The 19,985-nt window shown below is 43.0% G+C and overlaps 1 protein-coding gene across 1 annotated transcript; it reads right to left on the bottom strand.

Annotated features, from left to right (window-relative positions):
* Positions 1-16,443: 16,443 nt before the first annotated feature.
* On the bottom strand, positions 16,444-19,003 carry LOC127344577 (tyrosine N-monooxygenase). The gene is made up of 2 exons (XM_051370879.2): positions 17,369-19,003; positions 16,444-17,277 (listed from the first exon to the last, which is right to left on the bottom strand). The coding sequence occupies exons 1-2, from the start codon at positions 18,347-18,349 to the stop codon at positions 16,645-16,647; spliced, it is 1,614 nt and encodes a 537-aa protein (XP_051226839.1). The 5' UTR covers positions 18,350-19,003; the 3' UTR covers positions 16,444-16,644.
* Between the last annotated feature and the right edge of the window lie 982 nt (positions 19,004-19,985).

The raw sequence follows: 19,985 nt of genomic DNA on the forward strand, positions 1-19,985 counted from the left end.
TGATATAAAATAGTGATGCAAATTGGACGTATCATTCCCCCATGGACTACGGGTTCTAGCAGTAGCTAGTTGGTACTCTCTATTCCATGTACTTCAATACAATGATCTCATGAGCTGCCTTACATGATTGAGATCCATCTGATGTAATCGGTGTTGTGTTTGTTGGGATCCGATGAATTGTTACATTATGATCAGTCTATCTATATAAGTTTGTGAAGTTATTGTTGCTGCAATCTTGTTGTGTTTAATGCTTGTCACTAGTGCACGAGTGGCATGATCTTAGATTTAAGCTCTATAATTATTGCTTAGATTGTATCTACAAGTTGTTTGCACATGTCTATGTCCGTAACCCGAGGCCCCAGAGTGACAGCAACTGGGATAACTGGAGGGGAAGGCTTAGATACGAGATCACATGTTTTCACCAAGTGTTAATGCTTTGCTCCGGTGCTTTATTAAAAGGAGTACCTTAATTACCAGTAGATTCTCCTGAGGCCCGGCTGCCACCGGCTGGTAGGACAAATGATGTTATGCAAGTTTCTCATTGCGAGCACGTATGACTATATATGGAAAACATGCCTACATGATTAATAAATTGATGTTCTATCTTAATGCTATTTCAATCCTATCAATTGCCCAACTGTAATTTGTTCACCCAACACTTGTCACTTGTTATTGGAGAGTTACCACTAGTGTAGATAGCTGGGAACCCCGGTCCATCTTTCATCATCAAATACTCACTCGGTCCTATATGTCATTAGAAGTAGTATCAACTATTTTCTGGTGCCATTGCCTCTGTGTTATTTATCACTGCTGTTATCACATTACTATTGCTCTCATATTACTGCTGCTTTCACATCACCCCTGTTACTAGTGCTTTTCTAGGTGCAGCTGAATTGACAACTCAATTGTTAAGGCTTATAAGTATTCTTTGTCTCCCCTTGTGTCCAATCAATAAATTTGGGTTTTACTTCCCTCGAAGACTGTTGCGATCCCCTATACTTGTGGGTTATCAAGACTATTTTCTGGCGCCGTTGCCGGGGAGGCATAGCTCTACTCATAAGTTCACCTGGGGAGTACACTCTACCTCTCTCTCTCTCTCTCTCTCTGTTTTTATTTTGTTTTGTTTTGCTTAGTTTACTTTTGTCTAGTTTATTTGTGCTTAGTTTATTTCTGTCTAGTATTATTTTGCTTAGTTTACTTTTGTCTAGTTTCTTTTTGTCTAGTTTTATTTTTCTTATATACCCGAAAATCCATAAAAATTTGAAAAACCGAAAAATTAAAAACTGTTGTTATGGAAGAACCCATAACCATGTTGGAGCTCATAGAACTATATATGAATTATAGAGAATCAAGAAAGGGTAAAGTCATGAGTGCCGTGTTAGAAAAAATGAATACAATTGCTAAAATCTTGCTTAAACGCCATGATATAAACTGTTGCTCTAAACAGGATACTAAACATCTTAAATTCCAATATGGCTTTAGTGAATAAGTTTTAATTATGAACTATCATTGGAATAACTATATTCATCTTGGGTTCGAAGAAGTAGAACAATTTGTTTTATTTATGGGAGCCTCTGAGATAGAATCCTTCATGGCTAAAAATTATGAAACTTGTATTGCTTGTAAGAACCTTAATGATTATGTCTCTTCTATCCTTGATTTTTGCATAGAAAGCTACAGCAATAATCCTTATATTAGTGATTATAAAGAGAGACTCATGCATGCACAGGAATGCACTCACAATTTGCAGGAACCTGTGAAAGAAGAAATTGATGAACCTGAAAGCTCATTGGATGAAAAAGAGAAGGAGAGTGATGAACAAAAGGAGGAAGAATGGATTAGCTACCCATGACAACCTTCTAATGAGAGTAACTCTTTATCTCTTACACTATTTGATTGTCCTCCATGCTTACCAAAGGAGGATGAATGTTATGTTCCTGTGGATTCTCTTGAAATATTCCCTATGATTAAAACTTGTGAGAATAATTATGCTACTGCTATCTATGATAATCCATGCTATTTTGATAAATCTTATGATAATGCTTTGTTTGTGCCTGATATCGAAATGCATGGTACTAAAGAGTTTTGCTTGACAAATGTTTATGATAAAGCTCTAGATGATGGTTGATGACCCACAAGTATAGGGGATCGCAACAGTCTTCGAGGGAAGTAAAACCCAATTTATTGATTCGACACAAGGGGAGACAAAGAACACTTGGAAGCCTTAACAGCGGAGTTGTCAATTCAGCTGCACCTGGAAACAGACTTGCTCGCAAGAGTTTATCAGTGGTAACAGTTTTATAGCAGTAGCAGTAGTGAAATAACAGCAGCAGAGTAACAAAGACAGCAGTAGTGATTTTAGTAAACAGCAGGATTAAAATACTGTAGGCACGGGGACGGATGACGGGCGTTGCATGGATGAGAGAAACATGGCTGGTTGATGTAGAGGCGTTGGCGGTGATGGTGGCGATGATCTCCTCCAATTCCCCGTCCCGGCGGAGTGCCAGAACGGAGACTTCTGGCTCCCGCGACGGAGTTTCGCGATGTGGCGGCGTTCTGGAGGGTTTCTGGCGACTTCGACTTCTCTCCTGGTGTTTTTAGGTCGAGGCGAATAAGTAGTCCGAAGGAGGGCGTCGGAGGCCGGCCGAGGGGGCCACACCACAGGGCCGCGCGGGCCCCCCTGGGCCGCGCCGCCCTATGGTGTGGGGCCCTCGGGCCTCCATTTCAATTGCCCTTCTGGCTCCGTTAGTTTCCTGGGAAAATAGGGCCTTCTGCATAAATTCTGAGGTTTTTCCCGAAAGTTGGATTTCTGCACAAAAACGAGACACCAGAGCAGTTCTGCTGAAAACAGCGTTAGTCCGTGTTAGTTGTATCCAAAATACACAAATTAGAGGCAAAACAATAGCAAAAGTGTTCGGGAAAGTAGATACGTTTTGGACGTATCAACTCCCCCCAAGCTTAGCTTATTGCTTGTCCTCAAGCAATTCAGTTAACAACTGAGCGATAAAAGAACTTTCACGAACACATTTGCTCATATGATGTATATATTCTCATGCAATAGCTAATACTTAAGCAGTTCATAATGAGATACATGCAAATAAGATCATCTAACAGCTATGTCAATCATGGAGAGGTACCAACAATTAATAAGAAGCATCATGAATCATGTATATAAGCAAGATTGCAATGTTCATAAGAGAGTATGATAAAGTGGTATCTCGCTTGCCTGTATTTGATTGGCAAAACATAAATGCCCGAGCACCTCTGGAGTTCATAGAAAGACTAGAAGTAGTGATTGTCAAAAGATAAATGCATCAAAGTTATACCACAATCAATCATATTTTGAGACAAGCATATTGTACTAAGAATGACAGTTGTGCTCTCAAGATAGTGCTCAAAGAAATAATGGAGACACAACATAAAAGTAAAAGATTGACCCTTCGCAGAGGGAAGCAGGGATTAACATGCGCTAGAGCTTTTCATTTTTATAAAGACAGGAGTAAAATTATTTTGAGAGGTGTTTGTTGTTGTCAACGAATGGTAATGGGTACACTAACTACCTTGCCAACCGGACTTTCAAGAGCGGCTCCCATGAATTATTGCATATTTATTTGGCACTCCTTCCAACCTTTCTTTCACAAACCATGGCTAACCGAATCCTCGGGTGCCTGCCAACAATCTCATACCATGAAGGAGTGCCTTTTTATTTTGGTTTTATTAAGATGATGACACTCCCCCCAACCTTTGCTTACACAAGCCATGGCTAACCGAATCCTTCGGGTGCCGTCCAACAATCACAAACCATGGAGGAGTGTCTATTTAAGTTAATTAATTTGGGACTGGGAATCCCATTGCCAGCTCTTTTTGCAAAATTATTGGATAAGCGGATGTGCCACTAGTCCATATGAGAGTCCGTCAAAAGTAAATGACAAGGTTGAAAGCTAAACACCACATACTTCCTCATGAGCTATGAAACATAAACACAAATTGAGAAGCATTTTGAAGGTTTTAAAGGTAGCGCATGAGAATTTACTTGGAATGGTTTGAAATGCCATGCATAGGTATTTATGGTGGACATTCTGGAATAACTTGGTTTTCATGTGTTTGGAAGCACGAGCAGCGTTCCCGCTCAGTACAAGTGAAGGCTAGCAATAGACTAGGGAGCGACAAATCAAGAGAGCAAGAATCTTGTCATAATCATGCTTGCGGCAAAATAAATTAACGGAGGCATAAAAGTGATACAAGAACTCTGAAGCAATATAGATCATCGAGGCTTAATTGACTTTTGTTCAGTCATATGCATGCGTGAGCATGTGCCAAGTCGATATAAATGAATTATTCAGAGGAGGATACCACAATGCCATACTTACTTATGAATAAAACAATGCAAACAAACATACATGACATGCTACTCATATTAATAGATTGGAGCTAAACATGAGAGATCATAAACTACTAGACTTTCTCAAATAACATATACCTCACATGAACCAACTAAGCATGCTCACATGGATGAGTATATGTACAAAAATGAAAACAAATAGAGTTCATACCAGCCTCTCACCACAATCAGATTGTCGTAGATCATCATTATTGCCTTTTCACTTGTGTAGCTTGGATAATATGAAATGAAAACCACGCTCCAGCCACCGAAGACCATTGAACTCATAAAGAACTTTACAAAACAGAGAAGAACAGCAAATATTTTTGGTGTTTTCGAATTTAGAAACAAGAACAAAAAGAAACAAACAAACAAAGGAAAATCTTTTTGGGTTTTCTTATAGCAAACTAGCAATAGCAAATAAAGTGAAACAAATGCAAGAAACCAAAGCAAACAAATGGTGAAGAGAAACAACAGAAATATTTTTGGTCTTTTTGTGTTTTGGGAAGGAAACAAAGCAAAACAAGAAATAACAAACTGAAAGAAACACATAAAAGCGAGATAGCAGAAATCTGCCAAAACCTGACAGCAGTACAGAAATCGATTTTTACAAAAATCTTACGTTGCTCAGATCGAAAAGTGTTCAACTAATGAAAGTTAGATAACAACCTGGGGAACCTGCAAAAAAATTTGCAGCTCAAAATGACGCTCTGGCTATTTTTGACGATTTTTACAGTAACGTTCCAGAATCTGTTTTCAGGCAGCATTTCCCCAAATATCATCCTCCTCTCATTAGAAAACCACTCAAACGAACAAAACAAGTATGTACAAGTATCCAGCAACCATAATATGCAAAGAATGAGTGATGCCGGTATACCTCCCCCCAAGCTTAGGCTTTTGGCCTAAGTGGAGTTCAATCCCATCGATCCCATGAGGTAGTGTCTCCGTAATATGAAGATGGGTCGTATTCCGGGTATGTGCTAGAAGAAGCACCCGGATATGTGACGGTGTGGTCGTAGGAGGTCCCGACGTCCTCGGAGTCATGTTGCTGGTGGAAGTCTTTTATCTTCAAATGTTCATCCACCTCCTCCTTAGTGCACGACCATGACTGCCTGTCAATACTCAACAAACCAGGTTGGGGAAGAGGGATTTCCTTCTCCTCCCCGTCAGAAAACAACATTCTATACACCATACTATCTAAAGTAGAGTCAGTAGTAACAAAATGATGACTCTTCATAGCAGTAATATCGAGTCTCCTAGGGGCCAATGGCACATCATTAGGATCAATAGGAAGATTAAGAAAAGTTAAAACACGCAGCGCAATAGTTCCTCCAAAAATAGGCCCCCTGGTAGTCAGGCGGCGAGCAATAAGAGCACCAAGGTGATAAGATGTATGACCAGTAAGTGCAATATTCAGGAAAGCAAGATGGTAGCTAGAGATATTACTAGTGTTCTCCCTACCAAGAATGCTAGTAACAATGTAGTATGCAAAATATTTAATGGCGGGGAGTTGAATGTTCCTTATCTTGCCCCGCTGAATGGTGCGACAATCATCGTCGGTGATTCCACGGTAGAGCTCCAGCAAGTCCCGGGGGTTGTCATCAATCCTACTTGCTGTACCTACAGGGGCAATATCCAGGGCACAACAAAAATCCTTCAATGGCATAGTCACAGTATTACCATAAATCCTGAACGCAACTGTTGGCTCATAGTGTTTGTTGTTGAACTGGAAACTCTCGACGAAGATTTTGGTGAGCAAGTAGTATTGCTCCCTTTCATCGCCCATATAAGTGGTTAACCCTGCCCTGTTGACAAGGGTTAAGAAATCCTCCAGTATCCCTGCATTCCTTAGAAAATCATAACATGGAAAAGTAGAAGCATTAGGGGGACCGTTGTCCTCTTCAGGCGCGAAACTAGGCGCGAGGATGTCTTCATTGTATGATTGCCTAATCCGGGTGGCGGCCCTAGAAGGCCTCCGGTGCTGGTTGTCCCCTTCTTGAACAACTCCCCAAAGCTAAACTTCTTCATAGCTTCTCTGAAATTTTCAACAAATGACATAAAAATTTGGTTTGGTGACATATAATTGAGGGAAACTACCATAGGAACTTGCTAGAGTACTAATCATGCATCAAAACTAGTTTCTACCACTTAGAACAAGCATGCAAGCTCACTAAACATGTTACCTACAGCAGCAAAATATTCAAGATATACTCAACCAAACGAAATTCTACTTGGATGGGTGGAGGAGTCACATACCGAAGAGCAAATGTGCCAAATTTCAGACAGAAATCTGGGCTGAGCAAAGAGATCGAAAAATCTGGAGCTCTGGAGCAAAAACGCGAGTGAGAGGAACTTGGTGTCGATTTTTTCGGGAGAGAGAAGAGTCCGGGAGGAAGAGATGGCAAAGTGGGGCAGTAGGGGGACCCACACCACATGGTGGCGCGGCCACCTCCTTGGCCACGCCGGCACGTGGTCCTGGCGCCTCTGGTGCCCCACAGGTCATCCTCTGGTGCTCCCAGGTGCCTCGTGGAAAAATAGGACCAACGGTATAATTTTTGTGAATTTTTGAAAACTTTGAAAAACGCACATTTCTGGGTATTTAGTTTATTATTACTGGCCAGGAAATTTTTTGAAATCTTCGAATAACTCAAGAACTTTGCAAATTAAAAATGCTACAGCAACTAGAGCAAGTGGAGGAAGAAAGATATGTTGTTTACCTCTCTATGCATATAAAAAGTATCCGTTAACAAGGTTGATCAAGTCTTGTCACCAAATAAATTTTACATAGCATAAGAAGAAATAAACCTCAAATCAATCATGTTACCTTGAATTGTATTGATATGGATCCAATCACGAGAGTTTGATATTCTTCCTTAGGCTCATATATAGGACAATCAATAGTTCCCACTTTGATAGTTCTCACATTAGAAATAGTATTAACTCCACACGCTTTCTCGATCCTCTTGGGAAAATAAACGGTATGCTCCCTATCATCAACATTGAAAGTAACCTTTCCTTTATTGCAATCAATAACAGCCCCTGCGGTGTTAAGAAAAGGTCTCCCAAGAATAATAGACATATTATCATCTTCAGGCATTTCCAACACAACAAAATCAGTTAATATCAAGCAGTTAGTAGTAACTTGAACAGGAACATTCTCACATATACCAACAAGAATAGCAGTAGATTTATCAGCCATTTGCAAAGATATATCAGTAGGTATCAACTTATCTAAGTAAAGTCTCTTATAAAGAGAAAAGGGCATAACACTAACACCGGCTCCCAAGTCACATAGAGCAGTTTTAACATAATTATTCTTGATAGAACAAGGAATAGTAGGTATACAGGTCGCCCAACTTCTTTGGAATTTTGCCATTGAAAGAGTAATTAGCAAGCATAGTGGAAATTTCCTCATTGGGGATTTTCCTTTTGTTAGTAACAATATCTTTCATATACTTTGAATAAGGAGGCAATTTAATCGCATCAGTCAAAGGGATTTGCAAGAATAAAGGTTTCATCCAATCGCAAAATTTATTATAGTGTTCTTCTTCCTTTGATTTTAGTTTCTTAGCAGGAAAAGGCATTTGCTTTTGCACCCAAGGTTCTCTTTCATTACCATGTTTCTCAGCAATAAAGTCTTCTTTAGTGTACTTTTTATTTTTAGCATGCTTTTCAGGTTCTTCTTCAACCTCTTCTTTATCAGGAGTATCATTCTTAACATTATCATTATCATTATCATGTTCATTACCACTTTCAGTTTCAGCATCAGAAATAGAAATACTATTAGGATCATTAACAGGTTCAGAGGATTCTACAACATTTTTATGTTTCTTCTTCTTTTTCTTCCTAGAATGAGCACTAGGTTCAATGCGTTGAGAATCTTGTTCAATTCTTTTGGGATGCCCTTCAGGATATAGAGGATCCTGGGTAGAGACACCACCTCTAGTTGTTACTTCATAAGCATGTTTCTCTTTAGAATTATTCCCTAACAAGTCATTTTGCACTTTAGTGAGTTGATCAATTTGAGTTTGAATCATTTGAAAATGTTTAACAAGCATCTTAACATCATTGGAGGTTCTCTCCACAATATCATGCAATTCACTAATAGCTTGAGAATTTTCCATTAAATGATTCTCTACTCTCATATTAAAATTTTCTTGCTTAACAATATAATTATCAAACTCATCTAAGCATTGTGCAGGAGGCTTTGAATACGGAATATCTTCCCTAGTAAAGCGTTGAAGGGAGTTTACCTCTATCATAGACGAAGGGGGAATTATCTCACATATATCTTCAATAGGAGGTAGATTCTTCACATCTTCAGATTTAATACCTTTCTCCTTAAGAGACTTCTTGGCTTCCCTCATATCTTCATCATTCAATTAATTAAACCCCTCTTCTTCAATATTGGAGTTGGAGTCGGTTCAGGCATAGTCCATTCATCATGATTCCGGCTTATTTTAGCCAATAATTCTTCAGCGTCATCCGGAGTTCTTTTCCTGAAAACACAACCAGCACAACTATCCAGGTATGCCCTAGACTCAATGGTTAGTCCACTATAAAATATATCAAGTAAATCATGCTTTTCCAGATCATGCTCAGGTCGAGCTCTAATAAGAGAGCAGGATCTCGACCAAGCCTCAGGCAATTTCTCTTCATCTTCCTGATTAAAATTATAAATTCTCTGCAAAGCAATATGTTGAGCACTAGCAGGAAAGTATTTGCGGAAGAAAACATCAAGCAATTCTTTCGGACTTTTAATAGAATTTGGTGGCAAATTATTATACCAAGTTTTAGCGTCATCCTTTAATGAGAATGGAAATATTTTAGCAACAAAGTAAGTACGCATCTTAACATCATCAGAAAACAAGCTACTAAGAGTAGATAACTCAGTCATGTGTTCAACAGCACTTTCTTTTTCAGTACCACAAAAGGGTGTTTTCTCAACAATAGCTATATGAGATAGATCAAGAGAAAAATCATAATCTTTATCCCTAATGTTTATAGGAGATGTGGCAAACTTAGGATCAGGAGACAGTTTATATCTAACAGCATGTTCTGCAAGCAACTTTTTAATTTTTCTTGCATCAGTAGTAGCATTGCATTTTTCAATAAAATCATCATTAAGCTCCACATAATCTTCCTCAGGATCATCACTAAAATAACCAAGTTCAGGTGAACTAACAGGTGTAGTAGCATTAGGAGTTTCAGTATTTTCAATTTGTCTAGACCTAGCAATTGTAGCATCTAGAAAAGATCCCAATGAACCACTATCATCAAGCACAGCAGAAGCATTATCAATATTATGAGAGTGTTCAGATTCAGCAGATGTACCCACATGCGAAGCATGTGGCGGTGAAACAAGTTTATCAATCACAGATGGTGAATCAAGTGCAATGAGGTATTCAGAATTGTACCTTTTCTTGTAGTGGATGGTAATATGGCGATCTTAGTATCGCGAGGTTTACCCATGATGGAGAATTTGCAGCGAACAATATTAATCCAAGTGAACTTCCAAATAAAGCTATGCTCCCCGGCAACGGCGCCAGAAAATAGTCTTGATGACCCACAAGAATAGGGGATCGCAACAGTCTTCGAGGGAAGTAAAACCCAATTTATTGATTCGACACAAGGGGAGACAAAGAACACTTGGAAGCCTTAACAGCGGAGTTGTCAATTCAGCTGCACCTGGAAACAGACTTGCTCGCAAGAGTTTATCAGTGGTAACAGTTTAATAGCACTAGCAGTAGTGAAATAACAGCAGCAGAGTAACAAAGACAGCAGTAGTGATTTTAGTAAACAACAGGATTAAAATACTGTAGGCACGGGGACGGATGACGGGCGTTGCATGGATGAGAGAAACATGGCTGGTTGATGTAGAGGCGTTGGCGGTGATGGTGGCGATGATCTCCTCCAATTCCCCGTCCCGGCGGAGTGCCAGAACGGAGACTTCTGGCTCCCGCGACGGAGTTTCGCGATGTGGCGGCGTTCTGGAGGGTTTCTGGCGACTTCGACTTCTCTCCTGGTGTTTTTAGGTCGAGGCGAATAAGTAGTCCGAAGGAGGGCGTCGGAGGCCGGCCGAGGGGGCCACACCACAGGGCCGCGCGGGCCCCCCCTGGGCCGCGCCGCCCTATGGTGTGGGGCCCTCGGGCCTCCACTTCAATTGCCCTTCTGGCTCCGTTAGTTTCCTGGGAAAATAGGGCCTTCTGCATAAATTCCGAGGTTTTTCCCGAAAGTTGGATTTCTGCACAAAAACGAGACACCAGAGCAGTTCTGCTGAAAACAGCGTTAGTCCGTGTTAGTTGTATCCAAAATACACAAATTAGAGGCAAAACAATAGCAAAAGTGTTCGGGAAAGTAGATACGTTTTGGACGTATCAATGGTCCAATGTTACTTGATAATATTAATTGTACTACTAATGAAAATGGGATTGGAGAGGTCTTGACTTTATCTAGGAGTCCATTATCTCTTGGGATTGATCAATCATCTTGTTATATTATTGATAAAAGTGGGTTTGAAAGTTTTAATCCCATTATTTTTTCGCTTGATAAAATTATGTGTTTATGGATCATGAAAAACATGCTTTATGTGATAGTTATATTGTTGAGTTTATTCATGAAGCTACTGAAAATTATTATGAGAGAGGAAAATATGGTTGTAGAAATTTGCATGGTACTAAAACACCTCTCTATATGCTAAAACTTTTGAAGTTACTCTTGTTTTATCTTCCTATGCTTGTCACTTTGTTCTTCATGAATTTATTTGTGTACAAGATTCCTATGCATAGGAAGTGGGTTAGACTTAAATGTGTTTTGAATTTGCTTCTTGATGCTCTCTTTTGCTTCAACTCTTATTTCTTGCGAGAGCATCATTAAAATTGCTGAGCCCATCTTAATGGCTATAAAGAAAGCACTTCTTGGGAGATAACCCATGTTTTTATTGTTGCTACTGTTTGGTTGTGTCTTGGAAGTTGTTAGTACTATAGCAACCTCTCCTTATCGTTATTTTATTGCATTGTTGTACCAAGTAAAGTCTCTAATAGAAGGTTGATACTAGATTTGGATTTCTGCGCAGAAACATATTTTTAGCTGTCACGAATTTGAGTAGATCTCTCTGTAGGAGAACCAAAAAGTTCTGCCAAAATTCATGCGTGTTCCTCAGATATGTACGCAACTTTCATTAGTTTTGAGTTTTCTGATTTGAGCAACGGAAGTACCTATAAAAAATTCGTCTTTACTGGCTGTTCTTTTTTGGCAGATTCTGTCTCTATTTTTTGCATTGTCTCTTGTGGACTTTAAGTAAGGCTTTCTAGACGTGGAGAGCTGTAGCTAATGTTTTATTGAGTTTTTGCAATGTGTCACTACAGGACTAAAGTGGATTAAAGTTTTTTGAGTACTAACCCCTCTAATGCAGTTTATGAGAAGTTTGGTGTGGCAGAAGTTTTCAAGGGTCAAGAGAGGAGGATGATATATTATCAAGAAGAGTGAAAAGTCTAAGCTTGGGGATGCCCCCGTGGTTCATCCCTGCATATTTCAAGAAGACTCAAGCATCTAAGCTTGGGGATGCCCAAGGTATCCCCTTCTTCATCAACAACTTATCAGGTCACCTCTAGTGAAACTATATTTTTATTCGGTCACATCTTATGTGCTTTACTTGGAGCGTCTGTATGTTTTTATTTTTGTTTGTGTTTGAATAAATTCGGATCCTATCAATCCTTGTGTGGGAGAGAGACACGCTCCACTTTTTCATATGAACACTTGTGTTCTTCATTTTTCATATTCATGGCAAAAGTTAAAAGCTGCTGCAATTATTGCTATTTGGTTGGAAACAGAAAATGCTTCATATTGTCTTGAATAATTTGATACTTGGCAATTGTTTTGAGCTCTCAAGTAGATCATGTTTAAGCTCTTGCACCATGTAGTTTAAACCTATTAGTGGAGAACTACCGTAGAGCTTGTTGAAATTTGGATTGCATGATTGGTCTCTCTAAGGTCTAGATATTTTCTGGTAAAAGTGTTTGAGCAACAAGGAAGACAGTGTAGAGTCTTATAATGCTTGCTATATGTTCTTATGTAAGTTTTGCTGTACCGGTTCATACATGTGTTTGCTTCAAACAACCTTGCTAGCCAAAGCCTTGTACTGAGAGGGAATGCTTCTCGTGCATCCAAAACCTTGAGCCAAAACCTATGCCATGTGTGTCCACCATAACTACCTACTATGTGGTATTTCTCTGCCATTCCAAGTAAATACTTCATGTGCTACCTTTAAACAATTCAAAAGTTATTATCTCTTATTTATGTCAATGTTTTATAGCTCATGAGGAAGTATGTGGTGTTTTATCTTTCAATCTTGTTGGGCAGACTTTCACCAATGGACTAGTGGCTTCATCCGCTTTTCCAATAATTTTGCAAAAAGAGCTGGCAACGGGGTTCCCAGCCCCAATTAATCAACTTTCATTAATAATTCTCTTCACATGTTTTGCCCTGATTCATCAGTAAGCAACTTAATTTTGCAAATAGACACTCCTTCGTGGTATGTGAAATGTTGGAAGGCACCCGAGGATTCGGTTAGCCATGGCTTGTGAAAGCAAAATGTTGGGAGGAGTGTCATCCATAAATAAAACTAAAGTACATGTGTAAACAAAAGAGAAGAGGGATGATCTACCTTGCTGGTAGAGATAACGTCCTTCATGGGAGCCGCGTTTTGAAAGTCTGTTTGATGAGGGGGATTAGAGTGCCCACTACCATTCGTTGATAACAACAAACACCTCTCAAAACTTTACTTTTATGCTCCCTATATGATTTCAAAACTTGAAAAGCTCTAGCACATGATTTAATCCCTGCTTCCCTCTGCGAAGGGCCTTTCTTTTACTTTATGTTGAGTCAGTTTACCTACTTCTTTCTATCTTAGAAGCAAACACTTGTGTCAACTGTGTGTATTGATTCTTACATGCTTGCTTATTGCACTCATCATATTACTTTGTGTTGACAATTATCCATGAGATATACATGTTGAAAGTTGAAAGCAGTTGCTGAAACTTAAATCTTCATTTGTGTTGTTTCAGAACCTTCTATTAAGAATCTATTGCTTTATGAGTTAACTCTTATGCAAGAATTTTTGATGCTTGTCTTGAAAGTACTATTCATGAAAAGTTTTGCTATATGTTATCTATTTGTTAGCAAACTATAGATCATTGCCTTGAGTCACTTCATTCATCTCATATGCTTTACAATAGTATGATCAAGATTATGTTAGTAGCACGTCACTTCAGAAATTATTCTTTTTTATCGTTTACCTACTCGAGGGCTAGTAGGAACTAAGCTTGGGGATGCTTGACCAACGTATCTATAATTTCTGATGTTCCATGCTAGTTTTATGACAATACCTACATGTTTTGCTCACACTTTATAATGATTTTATGCATTTTCCGGGACTAACCTATTAACAAGATGCCGAGGTGCCAGTTCCTGTTTTTTTGTTGTTTTTGGTTCTAGAAAAGCTGTTCGGGCAATATTCTCGGAATTCGACGAAACAAAAGCCAAACCTCCTATTTCACCGAGACGGACCCAGAACACCGAAGGAGAGACGGAGAGGGGCCAAGGGGGCCCCACACCACCTGGCGGCGCGGCCAAGGAGGGGGGCGCGCCCAGGTATGGGGTGGGCCCCTCGGGACCCCTCCGACGCCGCCCTTTCGCCATATTCCTCGCGACGCGAAAACCCTACATCAATCCATCTTATTCCAGAAAGACTCCAGGGGCACCGCCGCCATCGCGAAACCAAGATTCGGGGGATAGAATCTCTATTCCGGCACGCCGCCGGGACGGGGGTGCCCCCGGAAGTCATCTCCATCGACACCACCGCCTCCATCATGCTCCGTGAGTAGTTCCCTCCATGGACTACGGGTTCTAGCAGTACCTAGTTGGCACTCTCTCTCCCATGTACTTCAATACAATGATATCATGAGCTGCCTTACATGATTGAGATCCATCTGATGTAATCGGTGTTGTGTTTGTTGGGATCCGATGAATTGTTATATTATGATCAGTCTATCTATATAAGTTTGTGAAGTTATTGTTGTTGCAATCTTGTTGTGTTTAATGCTTGTCACTAGTGCACGAGTGGCATGATCTTAGATTTAAGCTCTATAATTATTGCTTAGATTGTATCTACAAGTTGTTTGCACATGTCTATGTCCGGAACCCGAGGCCCCAGAGTGACAGCAACTGGGATAACTGGAGGGGAAGGCTTAATAATGAGATCACATGTTTTCACCAAGTGTTAATGCTTTGCTCCGGTGCTTTATTAAAAGGAGTACCTTAATTACTAGTAGATTCCCTTGAGGCCCAGCTGCCACCGGCTGGTAGGACAAAAGATGTTATGCAAGTTTCTCATTGCGAGCACGTATGACTATATATGGAAAACATGCCTACATGATTAATAAATTGATGTTCTATCTTAATGCTATTTCAATCCTATCAATTGCCCAACTGTAATTTGTTCACCCAACACTTGTCACTTGTTATTGGAGAGTTACCACTAGTGTGGATAGCTGGGAACCCCGGTCCATCTTTTATCATCAAATACTCACTCGGTCCTATATGTCATTAGAAGTAGTATCAACTATTTTCTGGTGCCATTGCCTACGTATTCTTTGCTCTGTATTCATTATTACTATTGCTCTCATATTACTGCTGCTTTCACATCACCCCTGTTACTAGTGATTTTCCAGGTGCAGCTGAATTGACAACTCAGTTGTTAAGGCTTATAAGTATTTCTTTGTCTCCCCTTGTGTCGAATCAATAAATTTGGGTTTTACTTCCCTCGAAGACTGTAGCGATCCCCTATACTTGTGGGTTATCATTGATCCGTGCAAAACCTTGGCCCATACGACCATCATCCATAAAATTTGCATTGACCCGAGTTTCAATGGAGCCCAATTGGCCCAAAGGCACATTCTTTGAAATTCGATCACCAGGTTTTGAACGTTGGCTGAAGGATCGATCAGATCTCGCCGGCGGCCATACGCCCCAACGTCGCCAAAATCGATTCCTTCTTTGCTTACGTCGCGAGGTGTCGATACGAACGACACGCGGGGCGCCGATTCCTTGGAGTTTCCTGTTGATTGCAGCGGGAGGTGGTGGAGTTTTGGGCGCTCCCCGTCGAGCACGTCGCAGAAGAGGATGCCAGTCCAGATGTCGACAAAGGCGACCATGGAGCCACCGACAGGGATCGCAATGTACGTCATGTGGAGGATGCTACCGTCGCCTGCAGGTACGGGCGTCTTGATGGTCCATGAGTGTGTCAACGAGCTGTAGAGGAAGAGGTCCAACTCCCCTGGCTTGTCATTAACTAGTGCGGTGATGAGGTAGTCACCGTTGCCGCCGTGGGGCAGGATGCAGGTACAATAGAATTTGGGGTCCAAGCGCTTATCGCCGCTGGGTTGCGGGATGGGGCAAAGCGAAGGGACGCCGGGCTGGTATAGGAAGAACTGCTGGGATTCCGACTTGCAATTGTGGGGGGAAGAAGGGGATGCTGAGGAGGACGAGGCCGTCGTAGGTCTCGACAACGATGGGCCGCTCAGTGAAATGGGTGCCGGCGCAGCAGATGAGGATGTTGGAGAGTCGAGGCGGACGTGCGACGAACAAGCTGACTTGGATGACGATGTCACGTTCTTTGTCATCCGGGTGCTTGATTTCGCAGCGGGTGGTGGTGGCGTTGGTGCTGCTGCCGATGTAGAGCTTGCTGTCGAGGAGGCAGCTCTCGAGGGGGGCTACTTCGGCTTCTTGGGTGTCGGCAACATGTGGTCGCCGTGACATAAGGAAGTGAAAATCCATCCTTGGCATGGCTTGGAATTTCTAAGATGGATCTAGACTTCTAGTGCAACTTTAAGTGCCAGGCTGCGATCTCAAGCCAGATGAGTTGGAGACGGAGACGGGGAGTGGTGGAGAGGAGGAAGGGGGAATGAGTTGGAGAAGGAGAGGGAGACGGAGACGGAGAGTGGTGGCGGCGGCAATCCATCCTTGGAGTGCTCTACTCTCCATCTTTTTTTTTTGGAGAAGCATTCAAGTATCAAATCCTTTTATTCAGTTTCTTTTCCAAGAACATGCAGGATTGCATTAGACAACGGTTGTTTACAGCCCAGGTCCGCTCTGCACAAGAATATTACTAAAGACTGCTCCTCACGTCTCTCTGCTTCTCTGACTAGCAACACCCAAAGCTGGAACTCATACCCCACTCGGCGATAGAGGTGATCGATCAAGCTTCAAGTGCTATGATGGTAGAGGTGCACTGGCAAGCGTGGCTCCGCGTGCAGTACCAATGGCTTTGCCAAGGAGAGGTTGTGCTTGGACTCGCTGAGATGGATGACCGGCAACCCAGCTGGTTTGGCCCATGTAAAGCCCTGCAGGAGCCTGCCGAAAAGCATGACGCTCATGGCCGTACCTAGCGACGCTGCCATGCAACCACGGCGACCAGTGCTGAAGGAGATGAACCGCAGCTCGTTCTCAGTGAGCGCCACTTCGACGTCGTCTCCCATGTGGCGCTCCGGCTTGAAGCGGAGCGGGTCGTCCCAGACGGTGGGGTTCCGGCCCAGGCCGGCCCGGCTAAGGAGGACGTGGCTTCCCTTGGGCACGCGGTAGCCGGCGACGGTGGTGTCGGCGATCGCGACGTGCGGCACATTGAAGGGAGCGAAGGGATGCAGTCGAAACGCCTCGCGTATGCATGCCTTGAGGTAGTTAAGCTCGGGTATGTCGGACTCCTGCACCAGCCGCTCCCGACCGACCACCCGGTCCATCTCCTCCACCGCCATGTCCAGCAACTCCGGGCTGTTCACCATCTCTGCCAGCGCCCACTCCACGGCGTTGGACGGATTGTCTATCGCTGCTAATACCATGTCCTGCATGCATTTACGTGAATACGATCGAGTCGACGGCCATTATCAGCTTCCATGTACATGCAAATCTGTTTAACCGGGAATCATTGCTTACCTTGCAGATTGCTTTGACCTCCTCGATTGTAAGCAACGGGTTTCCATCCCCATCTCTGAGCGTGATGAGAACGTCGACGAAATCTTCGACCTCGTCCAGCCTCAGCTCGCCGCCCTTCCACTGCATCCAACGCTCGTCAATGACCTTGTCGTGCAGCCTGTTCATCGTCGCGTTGGACTCCATAACCACCTTCTCGTGGCCGTCGAGGTCAAGACCAAGCAGCCACGGGAGGTAGTCGCTGATGCAGAAGGAGAAGAGGAGCCCCACGGAGGTGAAGGAAGCGTCCATGTGCTCCACCTCGAGCGGCCCCGGCCCGCCGTTGGGCTGAGGTTCTCCGAAGTACCGCCTGCCGAAGACGAGCCGGCGGATGACGTTGCCGCAGTAATGACGTGTGACGTGCCTGACATTGACGTTGTTGGCGTCCGACGACCCCCCGGAGCTGCTGCCGGTGGCGAGGTTGTAGACGTAGCTTGTGAAGTTGTTGGCCTCGTCGGCGCGCTTGTCGTGGAGCCACTTGTGGCGGGAAGGGCAAACGATCTCGGAGGTAAACACCCAACGCATCTTCTTCCAGTGGTCCCCGAACGGCGAGAGCACAGCGTCCTTGTACCCGCAGCTGGCGGCTTCGGAGGCGAAGGTGAGCGGCCGGGACATGAAATTCGCGTCCTGCTTCTTGAGCACCTCCCTGGCTATCTTGGGGCAGGTGATGGGGACTACGTTGACACCGCCCAAGCGGAAGCAGGCGATGTCGGTACCCATCTCGTTCATCTTGAGATGGATCCAACGGAACGCCGGCTTGTTGAGCATAATCTCAGGAAGATTGCCCACCAGAGGCCACGGCAACGGCCCCGGCGGAAGCGGAACGGTCGCCGATGAGCATGGGCCACTGCAGATGTTGATCCTAGGCCCTAACCACCTGTGGACAATGTATACAAGCATTATTACGACGAGCAGCAAGGACACAAAGGAGCAATTCCCTAGCATCGTGGAGACTGCTGCTAGCTTCAGTTGAGTGGAACTTTGGCTAGTTGGCTCGATTCTTGCCGTCTTGGCAGACAAGCTCTCTATGCCTTGTTTTCTTTTTGGGTCTCTCTAGGGCTCGAGAACGAAGCTTATTATGGGAAGTGATCAGTTTTCTTTATATGGGAAGTGCGGAGGATCCTCCGGAGGATATTTCGTCCTCCGAACGACACGTGTCCCATCGCCGATGGCGGCATCTCCGGCCGCCTGCCTTTGCAGCAGAGGCAGCCCAGGTTTGCAGCAATGCTCGCAGAAGCATCGGCCGCCTGGCCTCGGAGCACCGTCGGCAGCCTAGCTAGCCTCGGAGCACTGCCACGTGGAATTTTCCAGCAGCTGTGTGAGCAATGCAGCACAGCGTTGGTTGTTTGCAGCAGTGGGGACGCGGCGCTCGAGAGGAACGGCGGTGGAGTTGGTGTGCGAGATGAACGGCGGCCTCGCGTCGGTGGGAGAAGAAGTACAAAACTAGAGGAATCCATGGCGCTGCATCTCTCTCGGTAGTCGGTAGGAATGAGGAAAAGGGGAGAAGAACTGTGTGGGCCGGAGAGATTGAAGGAGAAGAGCGCCGAGATAAGGGATCCATGGCCCCTGTTTTCCTTGCCACGTTCGAACAAACACGGCGCAGTCCGCACGATGTGGATCATCGGAGGAGAGGACGCCCGACCTGGAGGAAACGGATCTTCCGTACATGTGAAAATCTCGTTCAATCGGTCCACAAGGTAGAGATACCTACACGCACTGGCGTCACGCATCGCACGCTGTGGCCTATCCCGTGTGGAGTGTGATGTCTGTCTTTCTCCTGGCCAAGTCCTAACCACTTGTGACTTGAGCAGCTCTACTATCAGCTTCCTATCGTCATTTTGTTTGGCGTGACAGCTTGTGTTTTAATTTATACGGCTGATATGTCAGGGACCAGGTTCATCCTTGTATTTTCCCTAGTGAAAACGGATGATGTGAATCAGGGTGCACGTTCACCCTATTATGGAATATTTTTAAAAAAATACTATTTCGAAGTTCCAGAAAAAAAGGAAAAATGCACGCATGTATATATTATGTTGAATCTTAATTGTGCAAATTTTGGCATAAAAAACAACCATGTGTAACTTACATATAAATGTGAAAATGGAAACTCATATCTATTATATACTAAAAGCAAAATAAAGGGTTTGAAATAGAGACACGAGGTTAATCCACATCATTACAATTATCTAAATCGTTAAATTTTGGTGGGCCTAATTAGAACGGCTGAGATTAACAGACTTATGTTTACGTAATATGTATACCGATATTATTTGTCACGTAAGGAACTTGAGTAGACCCACATCTATATTTTGGAGCGGTCCGGCCCCTGATTTCTAATCTATAGCCATAACTTACCGGAAATCAGAAGTAGTATAAATGCAGGACTCTGGTTTCAAAAAATAGTTTAGTAGATATGATGGCAAACACGAGGCGACGTACGGAGAGTTAACGCAAAAAAAAAAATTCATCAATCTTCAGTTTACTTGCCAAACTCATACTAGGCTCCCAGCTAGCCACGTTGTAACAAAAATCATAAGAGGCTCTAAAGAATACTCCCTTCATCTTAAAATCTAAGGCGTCT

Source organism: Lolium perenne, chromosome 3 (assembly GCF_019359855.2).
Source record: "Lolium perenne isolate Kyuss_39 chromosome 3, Kyuss_2.0, whole genome shotgun sequence".
Taxonomy (NCBI): Eukaryota; Viridiplantae; Streptophyta; class Magnoliopsida; order Poales; family Poaceae; genus Lolium; species Lolium perenne.

What these genes read in the sequence shown, in the direction of transcription:
- LOC127344577 (XM_051370879.2), bottom strand. Translation starts at nt 18,349, where the DNA reads ATGCTAGGGAATTGCTCCTTTGTGTCCTTGCTGCTCGTCGTAATAATG. An exon ending in AGGTCAAAGCAATCTGCAAG is followed by an intron (nt 17,278 to 17,368) that starts GTAAGCAATGAT and finishes AAATGCATGCAG; the next exon opens with GACATGGTATTAGCAGCGAT.